Consider the following 25,566-nt stretch of genomic DNA (forward strand, 5'->3'; position numbering starts at 1 on the left):
TTCCTCTCCATCAAAACAGAATAGGAGGTATTAACAAGAACACCTGAACAAATTCTCAACCTAATTTTAAAGAAACAATAGAGAAGAATGAAAATGAAAAGCTTTTTTTTTTTTCTTTTTTTTTTTTTTGTCTTCTGGCTGTTATTTTCAGTTAATGTAAACAGCTGTAACTGTTCCTAAGTGCATTCCCTCTTAGGCTGAGGGTAGGCTATTGAAACTTTGGCAGTGTGTGCTAGAGCAATTAAAATACACACACGGTAGCAACAGCAAACAAGACCACAGGTGAACATGGGATTTTAGAGCAAAAGATGATCAGGTTGGATGAAAATAGCAAAAATATGTGACAATTTCTGTTAATCAAGCCGCTTCTTTTACAAAAAAAGATGAACATGTGTTTTAACAGTGAAAAATAAATGTAAAAACAGTCTAAGTAGTTCCACTTTTCTGTTAGAATTCTTATCCACAAAAGTTTGTCCAACACTGCCAATTCTTGGTCTCCATTTCCAACAGTTATGAGAAAGAGAGCTATAACTAAAATATATTGTGCTTCTGTAACTGTCATCTAATGTAAGATATAATTTCTGTGAAAGAGAGGGTTTCATCAGTTTCTCCACTCCTGTATCAGCATACTCCTATTTGCTATTTTCTGTCTAGATTTCATGAAAAATATAATCTCATTGTGTTCCATTATCTGGTCACAAGTAATATTTAAGCACAATTTTTGCTATGGTAAATAATGTTCAATCAGAAAAAATGCAGCTTTCTATTGAATTATCCTTTGAGTTTAGACAAATTTTACAAATTTTTTGAGAAGGCTGTGCATTTATGAGTATAAATATATACAACCATGTTCTGGGCTGCATTAAAAGAGCGGTGGTCAGCAGGGAGAGGGAGGTGACTGTCCTCTCTACTCAGCTCTTCGGAGGCCCCATCTGGAGTACTGTGTCCAGGCCTGGGACCCCAAGCACAAGAAAGATGCGGAACTCTTGGAACGAGTTCAGAGGAGGGCCACCAAGATGATCAGAGGGCTGGAGCACCTCTACTATGAGGAAAGGTGGAGAGAACTGGGCTTGTTTAGCTTGGAAAAGAGAAGGCTCTGGGGAGACCTCATTGCAGCCTCCCAGTACTTGAAGGGAGCGTATAAACAGGAGGGGGAATGACTGCTTATATGGGTGAATAGTGATAGGACAAGGGGGAATAGTTTTAAACTAAGGCAGGGGAGATCTAGGTTAGATATTAAGAGGAAGTTTTTCACTCAGAGGGTGGTGACGCACTGGAACAGGTTGCCCAAGGAGGTTGTGGACACCCTGTCCCTGGAGGCATTCAAGGCCAGGCTGGACATGGCTCTGGGCAGCCTGGTCTAGTGGTTGACGACCCTGCACACAGCAGGAGCGCTGAAACTAGATGATCATTATTGTCCTTTTCAACCTAGTCCATTCTATGATAAAGAAATGCTAATCTTGATGTAGTAAAAACCTAAAAGTGAAAAATAGGGCTTTATTACACAAAATTATGTTAAAAATCCTGATTTCTCTGTTAGTTTTTTTTCCATGTTATCTCTATTTATGAAATTTGAGTAAACATATTTTTTCTAGACCATACTCCTAGCATGCCTTAGTATATTTGAAGTATTTACACTATTCTATTTATTTTAAAGAATTTTTTTTCACCTCTTGGATAGGCATCAACTCCTGATATATGGGCCAATAGCTGTATTTTGAGTAAGGCTTTAAGACAACGTCAACGGTTTACGGGCGTTAGGCCCGATTCCGTGACGAAGGGGAGGGGGGACCCACGGGCCCACGTCCCGGGAAAAGGGGAAAGGGGAAAAGGGTAGGGAGATGGCCCTGAGAGCAAAGAACAGCGGCAACAATCTGAGGAGAAACAAACTAATTTACTAAATAAGATATCGGAATGCAAAACAACACACTATAGTACAACACACAATAATTACAATTTAAGCTGATAAATCCAATAAAGAGAGAGAGAATGTCCCAAAATCAAGGTAGGCCTTACTCTACTACCGACGATAAGACGGCTAGAGAGTGAGGTGCTGCCAAGACGAAAGACAGCGGAAAAAGGGACGAGGTCTCGTGATCTGCAAGTTTTTATACTGTGAGCTTTTATCTTTTCCCTCCGGCTGGAAAATGGTAACAAAGGAGCAAAGTGCCGTGGGGAATGTAGTCCTTCTCTGTTTGGAACCAGGTACATTCACTACATGATGTTATGATGTGGAGTACCAATAACCGAAAATCATAAAGCCATGACAGACAATGGGCTTAATATAGTAATTATAACTTTGTTTATCATTTTAAATGACAAAGATATTTAGCAATAACATGTTTTTCATTTAAAAACACAAAGAAAGCATACTTACAGAGAACATATTTCCTGACAATTTCACCTTATCTGGCAATTTAGTGCCAGATTGATAATTAAAGATAATTCAAGTATGAAAATATGTTGGGTTTGAATTAAAACATGCAGCTTTGAAGAACAGTGAATGTAAATAAGAGGACAGTAAAAATGGAGAGGACTAGACACAACATTAATGCAGCTAGCTTATACATTTATTTAACTAGAAATTTCTAAAATAAAACTATAAAAAATTGATTGGAAATCTACAAATATAGAAATATCATTGCTGTTATGTGTGAAACAAAATGGATTATTAAAAAAACTGAATCAGAAACCATTTTCTGAGTCTGTATCAGGATCAACACTTCCACATGTGGAGTAATACCTAGTCCACTGTGTCTGTTAATGCTACTTTTCTGAGTTTGGGTAGTCAAAACCTAAAGGAAATGCCATGCAGAGATCTCAATAGCAGATGTTGTTTAAAACCATTTTAATGGAGATGAAAACAACAACAAAAATGTCACCTTTCATTGGGTTTCTGGGATACCTTTATTTTTCTTTGGGGAAATCAGCCACAAATCATTTTGAAAAATAATCATTTCTCTCTTTCCTTTGTTGAATAGGGCACAGATGTCTGCCCTATTCATTTTTCATTGTCTGTCAAATCACATGTGAAATATATTTAAGAGTATGAGACAAAACAGATACATTCTTCACAAAGCAGGACCAACAAGGCCCTCGTGTTTCACAGGGTTTAAATGGTTCTGAAGACAGAGAAGAGTTGGTCACTCTACCAGGTACTACAGAAGCATGAGCTCAATTACTTCAATATTTTGGTATTCAGTTCCAGCACCCAAATCCAACAGACTTCACTTAACTTCATCAGTCCATAGTATTCAGTCCAAAGCCTACAGTAAGTAAGAAGAAATATCTCCCCAGCACCATCTGTGGTTGGGTTCTACTTGACTTATATGTAATTACATCTCTAAAATGATATTTTCTCAGGTTTCAGCTCAAAACCATTGGTACTAGTTATATATATACTTATTTCAGATTTTCAGATCCATATGTGAGTCTGTCTCTCTTTGTATTAGTTATCCATATTTTTACCTATGTGGAATATTTTTCTGCTTTATGCTTACATAAGTGATATTGAGTTCATACAATCATAAAAACATGGAATGGCTTTGGTTGGAAGAGACCTCAAAGATCATCTAGATCCAATCTCCCTGCCATAGGCAGGATTGCCAGCCATTAATCATGCACTAGATTAGATTGCCCAAGGCCCCATCCACCCTGGCCTTGAACACCTCCAGAGATGGGGCATCCACAACTTCTCAGGGCAACCTCTTTCCAGAGCCTCACCACCCTCTGAGTAAAACATTTCCCCTTGACATCTAATCTAAGTCTCCCCCCTTTTAGTTTAAAACCATGCCATATCACTATTAGACCGTGTAAAAAGTTGATTTTCCTCCTGGTTATAAGCTCTCTCTGTACTGGAAGACCACAATGAGATGTCCCCAGCACCTTCTCTTCTCCGAGCTAAACAAGCCCAGTTCCCTCAACCTTTCTTCATAGAAGAGGTACTCCAGCCCTTTGATAATCTTCGTGGCCCTCCTCTGAACTCGTTCCAAAAGATCCATGTCTTTCTTGAGCTGGGTGCCCCAGGCCTGGACACAGTACTCCAGATGGAGCCTCACAAGGGCACAGTAGAGAGTGGCAATCATCTCCCTTCCCTTGCTGGCCACTCCTCTTTTGATGGAGCCCAGGATATAGTTGGCCTACAGAAAGCATGCAATTCTAGGTCATATTTTCATCTATCAGGATCACCAAGTCCTTCTCTGCAGGGTTTCTCTCAATGAGTTCTTCTCTCAGTCTGTATGCATGTCTGGGATTACTTGGCCTTGCTGAACATCATTGTGTTCACACGGGCCCACCTTTCAAGCTTGCTCTGGTCCCTTTGGACGGCATCCCTTCCTAAAATTATAGGTCAATGTCCAGTGGCAGAACTGTCATATCCTATAGATTCAACTATTATGCATTATCCTTGAACTGGAAGAGCCTGACTCAGTTTTATCAGAATCTGGAAGCCTATGCAAGGAAAGAATCATTTCTCCACTATTCTACTTCATTTTGAAAGTCTGAAGTTGCTGGAAGCAGCAGGTAACAGAAGTAATGATATGATGTACCAAAGAGTTTCATTTTTCTTTGCCAACATGCACGCACGTAGGAACCTATTGTCCCAAGTAGCGAGGAAAAAATTTTCTGTAACAGGAGACATCAAGATATGTGCCCTACCACTATTCAAACTTACAACTGGTATTTGTCTTTACATAATCATATAAAATATCACCTTATTTCGTTCCATTGTCCTGAAAGTATATACAGACAGTACTGTCAACACTGGCAATGAGATAATTATTTCTAAATTTTATCCTTTACAGAAGGTTATACATGTATTTATAAATTTTCAAAGAGATGCTTTGCTTCCATGAATGTCCCGCATTTTCAATTTTGTCTAAGGCAAACCATGCCAGAATTTTGCAATTTTTCAGGCTGGCAAGTCTAATTTAACTATACTTTTCCACATTAATCAGACAGGTAGGTAGAGCTGGAAAATATTGTTTCTTCCAGAAGTAGTTGGCAGCATCTCTGAATCCTATTTTCCCTTGCATTGAGAGATTTTTTGTTACTGGGAGCTAGGATGTGCCGTCTCATGTAGCACAAGATTTTTATTTTAAGGAAGGAAGAATCCAAATATAGAGAAGGAATCCATTTGGTACATAATGAAATAGTATTTGTGTCAAGAGTTTGATAAGGAAAGACATAAAGATAGTAGCAGGAGTAGTCAGTATTAGAGAGGCTAACACAAGTAAATGAAAGGGTAAATGGAAGTACAATTCAGAGAGACATAAAACAAGCAAAATACAAGAGTAGGCACTTGAACTTCACAGAAAAGATCAAAGGATTTGGAGACAGACAAAAAATAACAATGAGACACTGTTCATTGTACAATCATTGTACAGTGATTTTATTTGCATCCTTTTAAATGAAACAGGGTGAGGAGGTGATATGGTGTAAGATAAAGAAGATTATTTTAAATTAGCTGAGAAAAGGGAAAAGAGGCTTTAGAATACTTTCAGAGGATAATATAAAGGAATATGATGCAAGGCATACTCAGGGAAAGAAGGAGAAAAGCCTTTTGTAAAATTGTATTTCCAGGAAAGAAAGCAAAGTGAAGGTAGAAGAGTAGTTTGATAGAGAAGGCATAAAGAAAAGCCTTCATCACAAGGTAGATGAGATAGCAGTAGGAAATGTGGGATAGATGCCAGAAATTAGTTTGTAGAAAGAAACTTGGGAATTAAGAAATACAGTATAAATTTGGAATTTTAAGATTAGAGTCAGAGATGAAATCCTTGGCACTGAACAAATTCAACAGCATAAATTAGCAAAATAAACAATTTTGCTACTTCCAATAAAATAATTTCTATTTAACCTAATTAATTATGCTCAGGAGAGCATCTGAAATTATTTTAAACTTCTGTATGAAAACGGTAGGTAAATAAACCTTAATGAAATAATATTTTCCACATATAACGTTACAGTGAACAAAAGAATAGAACACAGCTCAAATGATGTACACAATGGTCTGACCATGAACCATGTGTCCACAGATAAATATTCATTGTCAGCCTGTCTGCCACTTTTGTGTCAGTGCCATCATTTTCTGCAGCAGTGCCGGAGGCAGGAGCTCTTGCTAATATGGAGACTTCTGTGCAAGTGCTGCAGGATTTTGCTGTTGGATGGCACTGGAGAAGATATGCTTTTGCAAGAAAAGCATGATTACTCTTCATCCCCAAGGGTAGATTCAACCCAAGACAAAATACTCATTCAATTGTAGTTGCTCTTTCAGCTGAAATTTAAAAAAAAATTCATTGACCTTCAAGAAAATGTTAAGAAAAGAGTAAAACGTGAGGCAACATGGCAACTTCAGATCTAGGACTTTATTCTCTCAAGTATTAATCAAAAAAAGAAACACACAAATGGAGAATTGAGTTGTTGGCTCAATTTCTTGGACAAGAGTTTCATATCCAATTTTGAACTTGCTTCCCATTCACTACTTTTAAAGCAGAAATCGAATTCAGGAACCCTGCACCAAAGTTAGAGTATGAACCACTGAAAGAATATGAGTAAGGTAATATGAAGACCTATATTGCTTGAAATATCTCTTGCCTTTGAGTGCCTACATTTGGAGTTACTGTGCGAGGAACTTTAATGGCCTTCACTTTTAGAAAATGCTGATAGCCTTTCCTTTGAAATACCAGACCTCTTAAAAGTAATTCAAGTGGGCCTTTAAAAAAAACTTCTTTTCCTAAAAGTTCTTTTGAACACAGGAGACTTTTTATACTTCATTCTCCCATCTTCATGATCTTAGGGGAAGATTTCTTTTGGCTTTGAGTCTAGGTTTTTATTTGCAAAATTTTATCAGATGAGGATTTAACAAATATGTTTATATATATATATATACTGACAGGTTGTGCTTAATAAAGGAAAAATTTAATTTATTTTCAGCTCAATTTGTTTTGGTTTAATTTTGTTTTCTATGGAGAAAGACCAACAGGTTTTAATATAGGTGAAACTTGAGAGCTAGAAATATGACACTCCCCAGCTCTGCTCACCTGCTCTGGAACAGTTCCTGCAGACAGATATTTAACGTGAGTCTGTTATTGGGTGAATTGGAGTATATTTTACTGGGAAGAAAGTTTATCATTGAGAAGATATAAGAATCAAAACAGAAACGACATTACCAGAATATGCTAAATCAATAATCACTCACTGATTACTGAAAACCAAATGAATGTAAATCCTGTAATTTAATATTATAGTGCCAAATGATTGACTAAAAACTGATTTGTTACAAAGGGTATCAGTTGTAAAATTTGATTGACAATTAAAAGATTTTTAAAGTCATTTTTCCATCCTTTCAGTCTAGAAGTGGTTTATATTATTGCTGCCAAAAAACAAATAAATAAATAAATCCATCAAAAAACTTAAAAGATTTTTGTTTGAATATCTTTCTAATACATATACTCACTAATGCTTGGGTTTTTTTCTGTAATTGTTAGGTTATGTTTAATTGTGACCTGTGGCTTCTGGAGGTCCTTTAAGGATTTTTTTCCATTTTGCAATTTTAATTGCCACACTAGCCATTCACCATGACTTGTACATATATCAGATCACAAACATACCATTAAAGGGATATGATTTTTTTAATACAAATTTTCATTTTTTTCTAACAATGATAAAATATTATGTTCCCTGAAGATCTGAGCTGTAAAACAAGGCTATTACAGATATGAAGATGCTAACCCTCACAGACAAAAATATTCAGTTTCATCTGCATTAGCAGTTCTGGGTTGGTTTAATACTTATTGAACTTGACTGAAAATCTGCAACCTGCTTAAATTTGTACAGTGAAATCGCAGCGCAACTCAAGTCATACAAAGAAAACATTATCAATTATATGACTGTATGGTGACTGAGAAAGTGCAATAAGCTTTCTATTTACACATTACAATAGTCAGGAATTGCATTTCTGTCACAGAACAAGGTTATATGGACCAGAATGAACTCACAATACTAAACATCCTCAAATTAATGTTTCCCTTAAAAATTCAGTACAGAGAAAGGGACATAATTACCTCTATTATTTTTCAATTTACTTCTATCATTCATATATCTATCATACATATATCTGTGTATATATCTCCTGGCTTTCAGAAAATACAGAGTTAAGCAATTCTACCCTTCAGTTAACAGTTGCTATTTCTATTCTCAAGTCTTCCTGTGCTGGATGCCGTTGCTGTGTGCATGCTATCCAACACAGCTGAACAATAACAGAGCTGTACTTCTTTCCTGTTGTGGAAATACAAGAATGCCCCCTATCGATGAAATAATCATTGTTTTTAGCCAAAGCTGCTGTTATTGCTAAATTCAGAAGGGAAATCACAAGGAGACCCCACAGAAGAAAAAAAAAAAAATCTTGTATTTTTTCAGCTAAATCAATACTCAATCAAAAATCTGAGGTGGAACTTTAACTTCTAAATTTTATTTTGGGAACAAGAGGCTTTTCACTCTGACTTCTCAGTCCTTCTACTGCCACCTAGTAAAAATAATGTTTAATCAAATAGCTGTAAGTTATGACTCACTAAAAGCGAATGTTGTGCAAATATTTTGCTACAAAGTAAGTCATTCAGTGGAAAAAATGCAGCCCATCAAACTCACAAGTAAATTAAGCTCAAGGAAAACTATTCTGTTTCACACAGTAATCCACTGTATACATATGAGGAAGATACAAATAAGGACTGAGACAGAAGAAGGTAAATTAAGTGCTGAGTTTGGAAGTGTCCCACCAAGCTCGTGTGCTGAACTTATGCACCAAAGGGGTTATCAACCTTTCCTTAAACTTTGAAAAGTGAGAAAGATGCTTGAAAACTGAGCTGCCATAGAAGTGCACATCTTTCCTTCTGTTTAATATAAAGGTTGTCTTAGGCAAGCTGGTCCTTCAGTAAATTGTCTGCAGTTAAGTGACATGAATAGAGAGTTTGTGTTTAACATCACCAACTATCCTATTTCAAAATGTATCACATTCATCACATTTATAGTTAAAAATGCAATGTATTCTTGAATGCTGGATGAAAAAAATTTAGGCTACCTGTAATTTCAGGTTAATGTTAAGGATGTGAAGGATCTCTATATATTAAAAAAAAAAAAGAAAAAGAAAAAGATAAATTGTTTTCTTGTCAGAAATTCAAGGAGTTGTTGCAGCTTTCATGTCAGGAAAATGGACTGAAGCAATACAACATATCCTCCTGCTTGTACAAAACACTACAGAATATTCAAAGCAGTCATATTTTCTTCATTTCCTTACCAGGAGAACAAGACTATAACCAATAAAGTGATAATTTGCAGTTAAGGATAAAATACTGTGTTCCATTGCACAACTTACAACTCAGTGAAGAATAATGATTTATGAGCGTATTTCTACAGTCACTCAAGATAAAGAATCAGCAGAATAAATTGTTCTAGTTCATAATGAGTCATATATAATAAGCACCCTAGGTCATGACAGTATTTGTTTAACATAAAGAAAAATCATATAAGGACACACTCACTGCCTTCACTTAACTTTTTCTAACTAATTAGGTGACTGACAGAATGAAATCCCTTGTATAGAAGCTTCTTACATAACTTAATAGTGGAAGAGAAGAAGAAAAACACATTCTGTTTAAATTTCATTACCCTGTTTTTTTCTTACTCGTTCCCTCATTTTTGCTGCAAAATAATAATTTGCTTAACAGGGAATGATTCCTTCCACGCCTCTTGGGATAGCAGAATACTACCTGAACACCTCATGTGCCCTCTGTATTAGAAATGCATGCTTTCTATTTGAAAAGAGTGATGCTGAAATTCAGGACCTGCTTTCCACTTTAAGAGCAAATCTATCTGTTAAAAATATTTCATTACTATACATATAAAAAATTCTAGATAAATTCTACAGCCATTTTGTGTTTGTTGTTTTTTTTATACTTGGACTTATGGTCATCAGAAGTGAAGCTAGACATTAAACAAATATACATAACTATCCTGTCTAAATGTATTTCCCTAAAAAGTGCTGCATTTCCACACACTAGGGAGTCAGGTTATTGTTCTCACATAATGCTGTCATCCAATCAGAACAGTCATACAGTCCAATATGCAACTTCTCATCTTTTCAAATCATCTTTTAATAATGGATAATATCTACTACCCTACAGACAAGTAAAATGCTTCTCCACTAAACCTTAAGCTGTATGTTGGAAAAGGACAATGGACTTTGAGATGTTTCCTTAGAGACTACAGCTTTCTTCCTTGTAGATTCTTTGGCAGAAATTGATGGAGCTGACTGAAGAGTTCCTTAAAACTTCAGTCTTACAATCAAAGAAAAACAAAAGCTATTTTCATACAAGTGTTTCTTTTATTGGAAAATAAATATGTCATTTATTACTAAATTTTAATTTCCTACCATTTCCTATTTACTTATTGTTAATTTTGTCCTACTTTCTTCAATGGAGAAAAGAAAAAGAGTAGAGAGCCTGTTTTCTTTCCTCTTTCTTTTTTTTTTTCAACTGAAAGAAGGAATAACCCAAAGAAAACACATTACAGTACAGAAAACTTTAGAGCCTTTTCATTCCAAGTAGATTTTTTCCCCCACCAATTCTGTTAACTGGTTAGCCACAGGGAGAACTGGAAATGAGTTTTGTTGTGTTTCAAGCCCTGGGCTCAGACTTTTTCAATTCATGCAAAGCTCCACTCAGGACAGCCCTCTGCTTTTCTAATTCTCTCTCTGAAGAATCAGTAAAAATGAAAGTAATCATCACTCATCTGATCCAGGCCTCATTTTATGAACAAATATTTTCTGTGCTGCATTTCATCTAATCATATCCCTTTTTCATTCTCAAATAATAAGACCAATAACCACGACACTGGAGCACTGGTAGCACATTTCCAACTACCTGCAAACATTATTAGGCTGTGTGTTCCTTCTCTACTGCCTTCAATATTATCCTTAAGAAAATTATCTGAACTGGAAAAGCTGTTAAATGCAACAAATGGTTGGAAACAGCTTGAAGAAACAATGAGTCAGTAATGAAGCACAAGTACTTTCTGAGACCATATGATCAGGCTACCATTGTTTCCAGTCATTAAAATAATAATAATAATAATAATAATAAAGTTTAAAGAAATTATTATTCAAATGGGAAGTCCTTATTATGATATCTGAGATTTTGGTTACAATTTTCTCCCTGTTAATGTTATTAAGCTTCATGTTGAAGCAGTTTTAGAGAGGAACTGTGTACTATCTTAAGCACCAATGCATTAAACACTGATAATGTTTTAATGTGGGTTAACTGGTTTACTTACCACTTATGTGATTAACTTCAGAAAAGAAAACCAGACAGATCTGTGACAGATAATTATACGACTGCATGCATGCAGGGAAATGGCTACTGTTTTAAGTTGAGGGCTCAGCAGCTACTTTTGTCGCAAAAAAAAATGTAAATATGAGTTTTTGTTTCCCTGTCTGTAGAATAAAGACAAAATCAGACTTAAAAAGCTCTATAAGTCATTATCACTATTTTTACTGTAATTTAAGTCTAGTTCAAATGAGATGATTAATCATTATCTCAACTTTTCCTCAGGATTTTTTATACTGTTTTCCATCCTAAAAATAGTGTAAATAAGAAGTACAAAAGAGGTGCTTATTTCAGAAGCCTGGCATCCATTCACATTTGTCTTTTATTGGTACAGCGCTTTGACAAAGCAAGTCATCCTACAAATGCTGTATTTTGTTACCCCTATAAACCTACTGGAATAAGAAGACCAAAAAATACAGAGATAGCATCATTCCACACTCCCACTGTGATTCAACAACAAAAGAAGTGCTGGCATGTAGCATCATTTTGGCTCCAGATTGGGAGACCTGGCAACCAAAAGAAAGCTAACAGACTGGATCTGATCTTTATTTTCACAATGTTAGCACAAGTTTGTGCACTAATCTAGGCCTATCATTGATGTAAGAGATAGCTAGATCTTCTTGCTGTATTTATGCAGAGGAAGAATTACCCATATGTTGCATCATATTAAACACTCAGAAAGTAGGTTTAAAACATGTGAAGGAGTTAGATTTTCTGTTTAAAGCATTGCTAAAGTTATGGAATTCCTTACTGGAAGATGTTATAGAGGCTGTAGTATCACAGTTTCCAGGGCAGGCTTGATAAGTTCACAAAGAGAAGTCTGTTGAAGATCACTGAATATAAAGAAAATATATCCATCTCAGAAAGCACTGGGAGATTGCTAGGAAGAAATACATTTGCCCTGAGCTGCTACTTCCTGACAGTTGTGATTTTGACGACTGTTTTAATCAGACACTGGACTAGACAGAACATTTGAGCTGTCTGGTACAGCTACTCTTCACATTTTTATGTTATATTCATTGCTCAGCAAAAATTAGCCCTAAATTTTCTTATGCATTCAGCCTTGTTGTTCGCTGAGGGAACACTTTTAGCCAAGTGCCACAAATGGGATTGTGCACGCCTCTTTCTAGAGTCTCTTGAAGACTGCTGGGAAAAAAAATCACTTATGATTAATTGATATCATTTGAAAACCCTTCCACTCTTATTTCAGTCCTTTTTTTCTACCTCAAAGTTAAATCAATACCTGACATTGTCTAGAATCTGCAAAAAATTTGAAAGCTTGTAGAAAAGGTATCTCTACAAGTAAGTGTTCTTCAGCTAAACCAGATGTCCGCTGATTGTATGGTAGAACTTTTCCTAGTAAGTACATGCCACAGGCAAGATTTATTTTAAGATGCACAATGTATAACTCCTCTCAATAAAGGAAGAAAAACTTGACTTACAAAAGACACATGAATATAATCTGTAATTCCAAGCTCTCATTTTCTTTCAGATCAGGTCTTATTTTTACAAATTTATTAATTTTCATTTCATCTAGATAATGGAATGAGAAGTGAGCATGAAAATAGGTGGTGAACCTCAAAGATTTACTATTTAGTATTTAGGTACTGTAGAAACTGCTACCTAATCTCTAGAGGGTAATTTCAATACACATCTGTTTGAGGTATATATATTTTCTGTGTTTATGAAAAGATATTTGGAAGTCACAGGAATGTGGACCTCGGATCTGCAAGTTCGCTAGCTACTCCAGTCTGCTCAGACACCTACATACATTTGGCAGAAATCAAAAAGCACATATCTTAGCAAATTGGACAACGGTGAAGACTGTTTTAACTTTTCCCAGTGCAGATTAATCTTGATCAAAGAAGTCAAAATCTTTCATAAAGGCTTAAATAATTTATGTTGGCACTGTAAAAATTAAGTTTTGAAGAGAAATGAATAAAGATCGTACCCAACAACCCAACTATGTTTCATCTTGTGGTTCGTTGGCATGCTCAAAATCCTACCCATCTGTTAGAAAAGTATTCTGGCCATTCAACAACGTAAACCTACACAACCAGATGGTGCCTGGTGATACGCTGTCAAATGCAAATAAACCATTTACAAAGAAATATCTCCTAATAGCAAACATCAACATCACAAACATCAATGGGCTATATAAGCCACTCCAAAAACATCCCACTTATTCATACTTGTTGGCAAGACAGAGACTTAAATTGTATTTCTGTGCGCTCCATGTAGTACCCAAATTACTGCAAGGAATGGTGTAAACAAACAAACAAACAAAAACAACTAAACAAAACCACAGTCAATTCACTCCTGAGAAAGACTTCTACAACTAGTAAATTTATTAGGCAAACCATTGAAACTGGCAATTCCTGGCAATTTTAACTTAGTAGGAAGAAAAGAATAATAAATCCTTTAATCCTTTTAAGATATATATTGATGTTACTTACTCAGTATGTATCGAGGCAAGGTCTACATTTGCTTGTATTACATAGATTTCCATGGAACATGGTTGACGAGATCTTTCAGCATCCCAAAAACAAGTAATTGCACAGTGCAACAGTAAAGAGAATAACTGAGTCCAGCAGCTGCTTTACACAGCACAAGTCACTGCCAAATGTGTCACATTAACTATAGGCGTATCTATGATAATATTCACATTCAGAAATAAAAAAACAGAAATATAAAATTAGTAACAAATAACTTTGCTCATTCAAAGCTTCCATCCTTACTTTAAGAGGTGCTTTCCACTATTGAAATTCAGTATTCCTGGCACAGCTCTGAGGGAGAAGAAAAATTCTACAGGAAAGAAGGTCTTCCACCCGTCTCACTGGAAAACAACACATTTACTCTAAAATAAAATCAAGAGGAGTTCAACTTACTTAACAGAATCAATTAAAAAATGCATTATTTATTAAATATTCTATTCCTTGGGTGAAACAGAGATACAATGAATGGAGAAAGAGAGAGTGCATAAACATCTGAATGTGCGGGGTCTTTTAGCCACTGCCTATTTTTAAAAAACTTCTAAGAAGAATATTTGGCTAAATAGGTTTAGAGCTCGCTGATTTTTTTATTTAATATTTTTTACCAAAATACTTGCCTTTATCAAGATTTCCTGCTTACTTGTTCTAAGAACTCTAAGACAACTTCTTTACAATCTCTCTGATCTTCTAACATAGCTGCTAAAATATACCCACTCAACAGCTAGATTTGTGCTTTTGTTCTTAGAAAGCACAACTTTTAAGTCATAGTGAAGGCTGTTTTGCTCCTTTTCAAGAAACTTTGCCTTGAACATAACCCACAGGAACCACAGAAATCATGAATACGGCTTGCAGCTCCAAAGCTTATAAATGTATCACTGAATTCATACACATTAGGAATTAAAAAATGAAATAGAAACATCTACACTGTGTGCATAAAGCACTGAACAAAAGGAAAGAAGGGATTGGGAAACTGCGCAGAGTTAACTGGCTGTGTTACAGCAATTAAGTCTTTCAAAGGTCTCTTATGTTTATTGCAATGAAAATCAGGCACCCAACAAGTAGAATTTGCTGCTCTGTGCAGTGATAATCCTTTAAAGCTTGCGTGTCCAGCCCTCTGGCTTGCCTGGGCCATACTGAGTGAAGAAGAAATGTCTTGGGCTGCACATAAAATACACAGCATAGTTAGGTTAAAAAAAAAAAAAAGCTTCCATTATTTTCATATGAGTTTTATTAAAACATTCACGTTGTGTCAGGAGGGTGCGTGTGTCATGCAGTTCCTGCAGCAGCGCAAACATGACTGGTTCCACCAGGGCAGCGATCAGCAAGAAGCCCACCCCTCACCCTGCGGGCACAGCAGCACTCAGCAGCACCAGGCCCCACTCCCCCTAATTGTGTTTCTGCTGCAGGGACAGGCCCTGAGCACTGGCATTCTCTGCTTCCAGTGCCCTTGCTGCAGAAACAAGGAACATTTCTGCTGAGACACACTCAACATGGGGATGTGAACCCCACTTGGGTTGGTGTCCTTCTGCTGGCTCTTGAAATGTGAGGGCGCAAGAGCTGTGCCCGCCCAGGGACTGCTCTGGCAGGCCTGGCCCCTTGCTGTCCATCAGCATTGGGCCGCTACGGAAGAGCAAGGCTGTCCTAGGGTGGATCCAGGGCTGCAGCCTTGCCCAAAGGACAGCTCCACTCCTGCCTCTGGCACGGGGAGCACTGCCAGCAGGTGGAGGGAAGCAATCCTTCCCCCTGCAGCATGGCCAGCACCCAGCTCCTCAGTCTGCGCAGAGCCAACGCCTTCCTGCTTGGGTGCCAAGGGCCCTCATCTTCACTCCCTGGGCAGTGGCGACTCAGTCACAGTGGGTGGCAGGGAGCGGCCACTGTGACCCATGGGGCTGCAAGCAGAACAAAGGCTGCCAAGCTCAGGCCCTGCATCAGTGCGACCTGGTGAGGTGCGGAGAGGGCAGGGAGGAAGGGGCTGCCTGAGGCTGACAGCAGAAGGAGGGCTCCCACCCCTTGGGACTCTGAGCTGTGAACTCACCCTTGTCCTACTTCTCCCTCAGAGTTGGCAGAGGAGTGTGCAGAGGAGAAAGCTCAGCGCTGCCGGAGCAGGAACTCTGCAAGTGCTCGCTGTTGACGTGCACCATGTGCTCAAGGAGGTGGGAGGCTCCCAGCTGGAGGGAGCCAGGTGAGAGTAGAGTATCCCTGCTTGCAGCTCCCTGCCACCAGGCAGACAGGTGCTGGGGCTCTGCCTGTGGCTGAGCGGGGAGGCAGGGGCAGGCACGGATTCCCAAGCCACTGCAGGCAGGGCCCCTCTGCTCCTTGGCCAGGGGGGCCCACTTGGGCTGTGGCTGCCTGCTGGGACTGATGGGCCTGCAGTCCCCCCTTCCCCACCATAGCCTCCAGCCCTGCCCCTCATCCAGCAGGGCAGGCACAGAGCAGGCCTCTTAGGACAGCCCTCAGGGACATCTGGCCCTGCACTGTGCTCACTGCTTTTGCTCTCTTCTCCTCAGTATGCATGCTGTGCGGCCAGACAGATGCGGATCCAGACATCTGTGGACCCAAGCATGTGGACTTTGGGATGTGTGCCCATGCATTTTGTATGGTGAGTTACCCCAGGGCTCCTTCTACCTTCCTCCAAGCAATGGTTCCCTCCTTTCTGTCCTCACAAGATCCTGCTCTTTTCTCTTGTACAGGCATTTTCCCCGGGCCTTTTTCAGCAAGCAAGAATAGTGAATAGAACTGCAGAGGTGTGCCCTGAAGACGTCAGACGCATAATCCAGGAGGCAGAGCAGAAGGTGAGGACCTGACCGGAGCAGGGTGGTTTGTGCCAGGAGAGGCTCCTCAACATTAGCCTGGTCCTGAGAAAACAATCCCAGCCCTTCCAACAAGCTCCAGAGCCTGCATCCTGTGTCCTGTGCCTTGCCCAGAGGCATGAGGCCAGCCACAAAGGCCCTCAGCCTGCTCCTGATGGGGCTGCTCTGCTCCTTCCAGCACTGCTTCATTTGTGGTGAAGTGGGGGCCACTATCACCTGTGCAGAGACGGGCTGTGAATATGGTTTCCATCTGCCCTGCACCCAGGAGGGTGAATGTGTCACCCAGTACTATGGAGAGTACAGGTAAGGGCTGCCAGGCCTCGCCTGTGAGCCTGCAACCCCTGCTGTCAATACCAGCCAAGGAAGAGAGGAACCCACCATGACACCTCTCAGCAGCCTGCCAGAGCCAGAGCCAAGGCCTGGGGCTCCTTCCTATTCCTCTGCCCTCGTCGCAGCTCTTCTCACCTTGCCTATACCCTCCATCTTCCCTCAGTTCATTCTGCCAGAAGCACAGCCCTAAGCAGGCAGTGGAGGCAGCTCCAGTGCAGAATACCAACTGCATCATCTGCATGGAGCCTGTGGGGGACAAGAAGTCCTACCACACCCTGGTGTGCCCAGCCTGCAAACATGCCTGGTTCCACCGGGCCTGCATCCAGGTAGGAGCCCTCCCCATGCCCAGCAGGCAAAGCAGGCCATCAGCAGCACCAGAGCCTGCTCCCACTCCCACTGATTGTGTTTCTGCTACAGGGACAGGCCATCCGAGCAGGCATTGACTGCTTTCAGTGCCCCCTCTGCAGAGATACAGATGTCTTTCTATCCGACATGCTCATTATGGGGATCCGAATCCCACTCAGGTTGGTGTTTTTCTGCTGGCTCTCGAGACACAAGGGCACAAGAGCTGTGCCTGTCCGGGGACTGGCCCAGCAGGCCTGGCCCTTTGCTGTCTATAAGTGCTGGCCTCAGCTTCACAGAGAAGCTGGAAATGGGCTTGGAGTGGAAGAGCAGGGACGCTCTGGATCAGCCTTAGTCCAGAGGTGGTAGGGGCTCATCACATTCCCTCCATTCTCTGGCAGTGGACCAACATGGGAGGACGGCAATGCATACGCTTCGCTGGGAGAGAGGCACAGGCGCTGCGATGCCAGCGAGTGCCTTTACTCACAAGGCAGGGAGCAGGCAGAGGAAGAGGGGTGAGTTACCTCAGCAGCCCTCTGTGGCTATGCATGGGATCTCAGCCTCACCGCAGGCTGGGGGAACAAGGATCCAGGCACTCCCTGGCTTGGCTCACTTTGTCCTCACAGCCACAACCCATTTGTTTCCCCAGGCCCTGGGAGCTGCTCCTGTGCAGCTCCTGTGCTGCAGAAGGCACTCACCGGCACTGCTCCTACTTGAGCAACAACACAGACACTTGGGAGTGCAAAGCCTGTGCTGGCATGGGTGCTGGTAAGAGGCAAATAGCCAGGCTGGGGCCAGGCAAGGCCTGGCAGCAGGTGCACAGGGCAGCCTTGCCAAAGTCTCTCTGGCCCATGAGGGATGGGAGCCTGTCCTGCGCCCGGGCTGGAGGCCTGTCCTGCTGACCTTCCTGCCTTCCATTACAGCCTCCAGTGTCAACTCAGAGCTCGCCGGCCCCAGCACCACCAGGCACAATGGACTGGTGCCATCCCACAGCTCCACAGTGCCTGAGAGCAACAGCTCCAGCACCACCAGCCAGGCAGCATCAGGGCCTGTTTACAGTTCCCAGGTGCCTGAGAGCGGCAGCCAGTCCAGTTAGCCTGGGACAGGCCGAAGGAGTGAAGATACCTATCATCTCCGAGGTTGCCGTGGGAGCAGCCATGCTGTGGCTCCATGGGGTGCTGCTGAGAGATGCACCCCAACATCTGCCAGTCAGGGAGCATCAAGGTCCTCAAGGGCTTCCCTGGCAGTTGGCAGCCGCGGGTCCAGACTGGGAGAGCGGACTCGGATACGAAGCCGCTCCCCAAGACAGTCTCAGGCCCCAGGTTCCCACAGCCATCCCCGAAGGCGCTGTGGGAGGAGCCATGCACCAGCTCTGAGAGCTGAGAGTGGCTCCCAACGCTACACTAGAAGGGGAGCACTGGGGTCTTCAAGGGATTCCCCACCGGCTGATGGAAGAAGCCGGCCCAGGCAGTGAGTGCAGGTCCAGATGTGAAGCCACTGCTCTGTGGAACATCGGCCTGTAGAATCCCAGAGCCAGCCCTAAAGACACCACAGGAGCCAGTCCAGGTGCAAAGCCGCTCCTGGGTACATCAGGCTCAAAATCCCCACAGCTGACCCCAAGGATGCCGCAGGAGTAGCCGTATGCGAGCACCACGTGCTGGCTCTGGTCCTCAGAGGCCAGCACAATAAAACTTGGAGATCCCATAGACATTGGTCAGTTTCACTCTTCTCTGCCTTTCCCAAGGTGGGCTGTGTTAGTGGCTGGAACCACGGGGTTGTCTTCTCCCTAGCACGTATCCCCCCCATACCTTCCTTCCTGTGGCTGGGTCTAGGCAGAGCTGGGTTCCGGCCCTGACTTCATTAGGGCTCAACATCACCAATCCCCACAGGCCAAGGCTGTGCTAGCAGGGGCAGCCCTGTCCTGGGGGTGCTTCTGGCCTTGGGGCTGTCACTGCGTTCAGGGCCAGGGCCTGCCTGGGCTTTCCTCCTGCATTTCTGCAGTGCCGGCAGGTCTGAGTGGCGGTTCTGCTTTGGGGATGCCACAGCACGTTGAGTGCCTGAACCACTAATTTCTGTCCCAAAGTCATTTTTTATGCCTCCTGTATGAGTCCCTCCACAGCTTTCCTGTAGGACCCCTTCAGGTACTGGAAGGCTGCTATGAGGTCCCCCCAGCACCTTCTCCAGGCTGAGGAGCCCCAGCTTTCTCAGCCTGTCCTCATAGGGGAGGTGCTCCAGCCCTCTGATCATCTTCGTGGCCCTCCTCTGGACCCACTCCAATAGCTGCATGTCCTTCTTGTGTTGGAGGCGCTGGAACTGGACACAATACTCCAGGTGGGGTCTCCCAAGAGCAGAGTAGAGAGGCAGAATCCTCTACTGCTCTACTGCTCCTGTATGAGCAATACCGTTGCTACCACTGCTCGTACACACAATGACCACACTTTATCTACTTGGTCAAACTGTCTAGAGAAATACCCCACTGGCCTCTTCCAGGATCCAATGTGTTAACACTTCCAGTACAATATGACATCTTTTGTGCACATATCATTCAAAACACTTTTCTGGATTGGGAAGTGCTAGAGCATCTTTCAATTGAATAAAGGCAGTTTGGCATTCTGGGTGCCGTTCCAAAAATTCTCCTTCTCCTTTAGCAGCTTAAACACACAAAGGTTTCACAATCAGTCCATAATTTGGTATTCATCATCTACACCATCCTGCCAGACCTAACCTAAGCAAGTGCACAATTCTTGTTTTGACTTTGGCTCTGGTGTTTGACATACTGCCTTCTTTTGCCCAATCCCCAGGCTTCGGTATCCTTGAGCAATGATAAAACATACATACAGCACAGCTGTGATTTCTTCTTCAGGGAAGAAGAATTGTTTTGGGCCACATATAATATATAAAATATAGCTAATGTATGTAAGCAACAGATTTTTCGTACATATTTTTTTTTCCATCGAAATTCCTTCAAAAAAGAGAATAACAAAAAATATAGAAAGAGTGGGACACAACAACTTATTGTGAAACTAACACATCAGTCTGGTTTGATGGAAGGGACTGCAATTTTTAGTGAGGTCTCAAGGAGTTCATGAGGGATTTTTGATGAAATTTTACTCTTCCTGTGCTTCATTCTTGAAAATAGTTCACAAATGTATGTACTGCCAAAAAGCGATGACATGAACAAGGCATGATTGTGAAGCCAGGGACATTTTTCTCTGGTGGGATGAGGCTTATAGGAATCTGGTAAAGAGACATGATCAAATTTTTGAGTTGAATATCTGATTGCAACTCTTTACATTCCATTTGAAAATGGGTTTATGTCAACTGACAATGGAGTCACAAATATAACAAAAAAAGTGATTATTTTTTCGGCACTCTTGAAACCTATTCTCAAATTCCTTAATCAAAATGGAAAGCACAGATGCATATTTGTTGCTGTTCATGGGACTGTGTTTATCCAATGTATCAAACTTCATAAAATGATTTGCCATCATTTGAGTTAGCACTACACTGTGCCCTCCTTGTGTCCTGGTTTCAGCCCAGCCAGTACTGATCGCACACCAGTGTTTGGTCACAGGTGAACAGTTAATGCTCTGTATGAAAGCTCTCCTAGGCTTTTCTGACTACCTAGTCTGTATTTACATATCACATTCAAATATTCTTTGAAATATCCTTTCTTTCTTTCTTCACTGTCAAAGCGAACACTACGAACTAATAGCCATAAACTGGCACATAGAATGTGAGTCTTCTGCAATACAACTGGGCATTTACATTTGCATTTAACTGATGGATTGTTAATGGAAACTACTTCATGACAATGCTTCAGATCTTACACCCATGACTAAGTATCTTAATGTAAAGCACCCTGACGCATGGATTTTTAAACATATCAAATAACTTACCCTAGCCAGTTCTCTGATACCATTTTGCTGACAAGGAGTTATGGAACATTCAAAACAATGCTAGATGTCATTCAATGACAATAATCTTTAAGATATCTTAAAATAAACTCAAAAAATGCCAAAAAAAAAAGTGTCAATTCCTAAAGTATTATGACTTACACTTCAGGAAAAAAAAAAACACATAATGATGGCAGAAATAATCATATATATCTGTGGTGAAAGCGTTATTTAGAAAGACAATAAACAGTGAATTTCAGTTATGTAAGCACATCTTTCTAAAAATATTTATTGCATTAAGCACCAGAATTATGACTGATGTCAATTTAAATAAATGCAATGCTCTAAGACTACAATTAGCAACAATCTTTTGTGTGTGATGCGTGCATCTCATCCAGTATATTCCTGATACTTTCTACACAAACCTCTTCTTTCTGTTTTTTCATACAGGCTTGTTTCCAAATGTCTTCAAATCTTTCATCTGAAATGTTTACACCAATGTTGCGAAGAATTTGTGCTACCTACAAAATAATACAACTCAAGTAATTCTGACTGAATTTTCTTTAAACTGTAAAGTCTAGTTTTTACATACATTAGCAATCAACATCCTGGATCCTTAACCAAAGACGTTCCATTTAATTGAAATGGAATCTTATTGTGATGAACTGTCTTAATAAAGCTGAAATAACTTTAATATTGAAAAATCAAATACTAATGCTACTGTCGGGAGGATAAATGACTGCAAGTTCTCATAACTTACTTTCTCAATACTAACTTATTAAAAATACAACTATGTCCTGACTCATCAACAACAATAAAATAATCACTAAGTCATATGTTATCAAGTGCACACATGGTTTAATCTGGCCCTTACATCCTATCAGCCTGATCATGTTGGATATCAATTACACAGTATTACTCAGACAAATAATTTCAATTTTTTTTTTTAATTGCATGTTGAATTCTACTGAAGAAAACAGCAGGCTTAGAAACACGTTGTTCTTCTGTAGCAGGAAGAGTCACATTATAAAACTGCTTTATAGTCAGAATTCTCATTCATTACTACAGGTCTATTCACAAACTGATATTATGACATGACTCTGGGTTTTCATATAATAATTTAGTTAGCTACTACATGTTTTAAGATATTAATGATCCATGTCAATATTAATCAAAAGAACATCACAAACACTGAAGCAATCTATTTCACGAGTATTGGGTGATTTAATGCACTCAGAGATAGTTCTGTACTGCACTCTATATAGCCTGTGTAGTCTACAATAGAGGATGACATCTCAGGCCACATTATAACTTCAGAGATCTACATGGTGCTTGACAGGTATAATGGACTTCTCAGTGAAGCATAAATTCTATTTACTGTTAGCCATGCTCCACACACATGGATTTCCTGCTTGAGAGCTACGTTACAAAACGGTAAATGCTCATGTATACGACATTCTGACAAGCTATTTTATGGATATTTATGGAACATGACACTATATCTTTTACATCCCCACCACTAATTAGCAACATTCTTTTCTGTAAAATATATACACAAGTTCCAGATCTACTTTCATATGACTGGATATTTTTCTAACAAAATCACTAGAAGAGACAGAGTTTGCTAATGTTTCTTTTTCCATTTCAGACTGGAATTTCATATTTTCCTATCATTGGCTCATAGATCGTATTTCAAGCAAAGAAGTGATCTCTTTTTTTCATTAGAAAATGTAGAGAAATAAAATAGAAAAACAATAAACAACATTGAGTAAGGGGCAACATTGTTTTAGCATTTATGCTGTATGAACTCTGGGTTGTGAAAAAAGAGTGGGAGAAGCCCCCAAAGATATCAGATGAAAAATGCTTGTAATTTGCTGTCAACAAAACCTGGCGGTTCAAAGGAAGACAATCTGGCTAAAATTTTCCACTGAACATTCCTGTGTGATAGAAACTAGTTTTACACATCCGTAAAATTCTTTCTTTAGAAAACAAAAACAAAAACTATTTATATATTTATTTTTATTTAGACTACATATTCTATCTACTGATAGAATTATACAATAATTTACATGGAAGAAATCTCTGGAGATAATACATCTAACCAGACAAAGCAGGGCTAAATTCACCACTCAACCATGTTCCTTGGGATGTGGATCAGAAACTTGAATACATCCAAAGATGGAAATTTCACATCTGTTCTGAATCACAGAATCACAGGACCGCAGGGGTTAGAAAGGACCTCTGGAGATCATTTCGTTCAACCCCTCTGCTAAAGCAAGTTCACTTGAGTAAGCTGCACAGGAAAGTGTGCAGGCAAGTTTTGAGTATCTCCAGAGAAGGAGACTCCACAAGCTTGTTCCAGCGCTCTGCCACCTTCAAAGTAAAGACGGTTTTGCTCATGTTCACATGGAATTTCGTGTGTTTCAGTTTGTGCTTGTTGTCCCTTGTCCCATCACTAGACACCATTGAAGAAAGCTTAGCCCCAACTTCTTGACACCCACCCTTTAGATACTTCAAGCATTAATAAAATCCCCTCAGTCTTTTCTTCCCCAGGTTGAACAGACCCAGGTCCCTCAGCCTTTCCTTATAAGCGAGATGCTCCACACCCCTAAACATCTTCATGGCCCCTCACTGGACTCTCTCCAGTAGTTCTCATCTTTCTTGAACTGAGGAACCCAGAACTGGATGCAGTACTCCAGATCCAAAAGATGGAATACCTCCCCCATGAAGAGAGGCTGAAAGAGCTAGGGCTGCTCAGCTTGGAGAAGGCTCTGGGGAGACCTGATAGCAGCCTTTCAGTATCAAAAGGTGGCTTTATGAAAGAAGGAAACAGACTCTTTAGCAGGATCTGTTGTGGTAGAACAAGGGAAATGGTCTCATATTAAATGAGTGCAGATTTAGATTGGATATAAGAAAGTTTTTCTGTGATAAGGGTAGTGAAGCACTGGAGCAGGGTGCCCAGAGAGATGGTGGATGCCCCATCCCTGAAGACATTCAAGGTCAGGCTGGGCAGAGCTCTGAGCAATTGGATCTAGCTGTAGAAGTCCCTGTTCATTATAGGGGAGTTGGACTAGATGACCTTTAAAGGTCCCTTCCAACTCAAATGATTCTATGATTCTGTGTGGTCTCACCAGGGCAGAGTAGAGGGGGAGGATCACCTCCCTTGACCTGCTAGCCAAGCTCTTTCCAGCACACCCCAGGATACCATCATGCTTCTTAGTCACAAGGGCACACCGGTGGCTCATGACCAACCTGTTGTCCACCAGGACACCCAGGTCCTTCTCCACAGAGCTCCTTTCCTTTAGGTCAGCCCCTAATCTGACATGTGTGGTTGTTCCTCCTCTGCTCTTCTCACATTACAGAAATGTTGAAAGACAGATTCGGAGGCCCTAAATTATCTACCAACCATCATTCAACACAGCATTTGAGCATGTGATCAGGAACAACCTGACATACTTCCTCATATTACACATTTTATTGAGATACGACTTCAGTAAGTACCTACCATCTTTATGAATAACTTTGAATATGAAGAGTCTGAATGGATATAAAAGGATGGTAATGTCAGAACAATGAATTTTACAACCTATACAACTTTCCACTTCCACATGTCTTAAGGCATTGAATTTACTTTGAAAGAACGTTCTGAAAAAAGAGTACTATACCTCTGCCTTTGGTCTTAATTTAAAGAAGTCTCCTTCATACACTCCCTTTTGACTGAAGACAGAAGGGAACAGTAATGCATAAGCATTGGCCTCATCACCGTAATTATTTCTGTCACTAATGCGGCGAATTCGAGGAGCCAGAATATCTGAACGAATAGTTGGAACACCACGTACTGGATAATCTGTGGAAATTAATCAACAGGTAATATGGAAAAGTATGTAAAGATACTTCCAGGGAGGATAAAAGATTTTGCACTAAATAAGAGCAATTTTGATCCTTTGTCTCACACAGCTTCAAGAATTTATATAATTTTCCACCTCATCTTTATTATTTTTAGAATTCTTACTTCCAGCAACATCATGACTCATGAGAATGGGAAATATTTTAGTAACTTTTGAGTACTTCCATCTAAAAACATTTTTTAGATGATTCCAAGATGATCTTCTGTCATGGTTTTGTGATTTTTGGTTATTGATATTCCACTATCATAACATCATGTAGTGGATATACCTGGTTCTCAGAAGAGAAGGACTACTACAGTCCCCACGGTACTTTGCTCCTTTGTTACCATTTTCCAGCCGGAGGGAAAAGATAAAAGCCCGCAGTATAAAAACTTGCAGATCACGAGACCTCGTCCCTTTTTCCGCCGTCTCTC

The 25,566-nt window shown here is 40.4% G+C and overlaps 2 protein-coding genes across 2 annotated transcripts in view; one reads left to right on the forward strand and one right to left on the reverse strand.

Annotated features, from left to right (window-relative positions):
* Positions 15,098-19,365, forward strand: LOC110395190 (PHD finger protein 7-like). Its single transcript, XM_021389362.1, has 9 exons — positions 15,098-16,049; positions 16,375-16,466; positions 16,558-16,659; positions 16,856-16,980; positions 17,171-17,333; positions 17,425-17,531; positions 17,751-17,864; positions 17,999-18,117; positions 18,273-19,365. Exons 1-9 carry the CDS (start codon positions 16,007-16,009, stop codon positions 18,443-18,445), a joined length of 1,038 nt encoding a protein of 345 aa, XP_021245037.1. The 5' UTR covers positions 15,098-16,006; the 3' UTR covers positions 18,446-19,365.
* EFHB (EF-hand domain family member B) overlaps positions 21,470-25,566 on the reverse strand; it is an 18,712-nt gene continuing 14,615 nt past the window's right edge. Inside the window, exons 12-13 of the mRNA XM_021388909.1 lie at positions 24,911-25,092; positions 21,470-21,766 (exon numbers count right to left, since the gene is read on the reverse strand). Coding sequence (XP_021244584.1) covers positions 21,602-21,766; positions 24,911-25,092 — 347 coding nt within the window. The 3' untranslated portion in view covers positions 21,470-21,601. The remainder of the gene's footprint in view (positions 21,767-24,910; positions 25,093-25,566) is intronic.

Source organism: Numida meleagris, chromosome 2 (assembly GCF_002078875.1).
Source record: "Numida meleagris isolate 19003 breed g44 Domestic line chromosome 2, NumMel1.0, whole genome shotgun sequence".
Lineage (NCBI taxonomy): Eukaryota > Metazoa > Chordata > Aves > Galliformes > Numididae > Numida > Numida meleagris.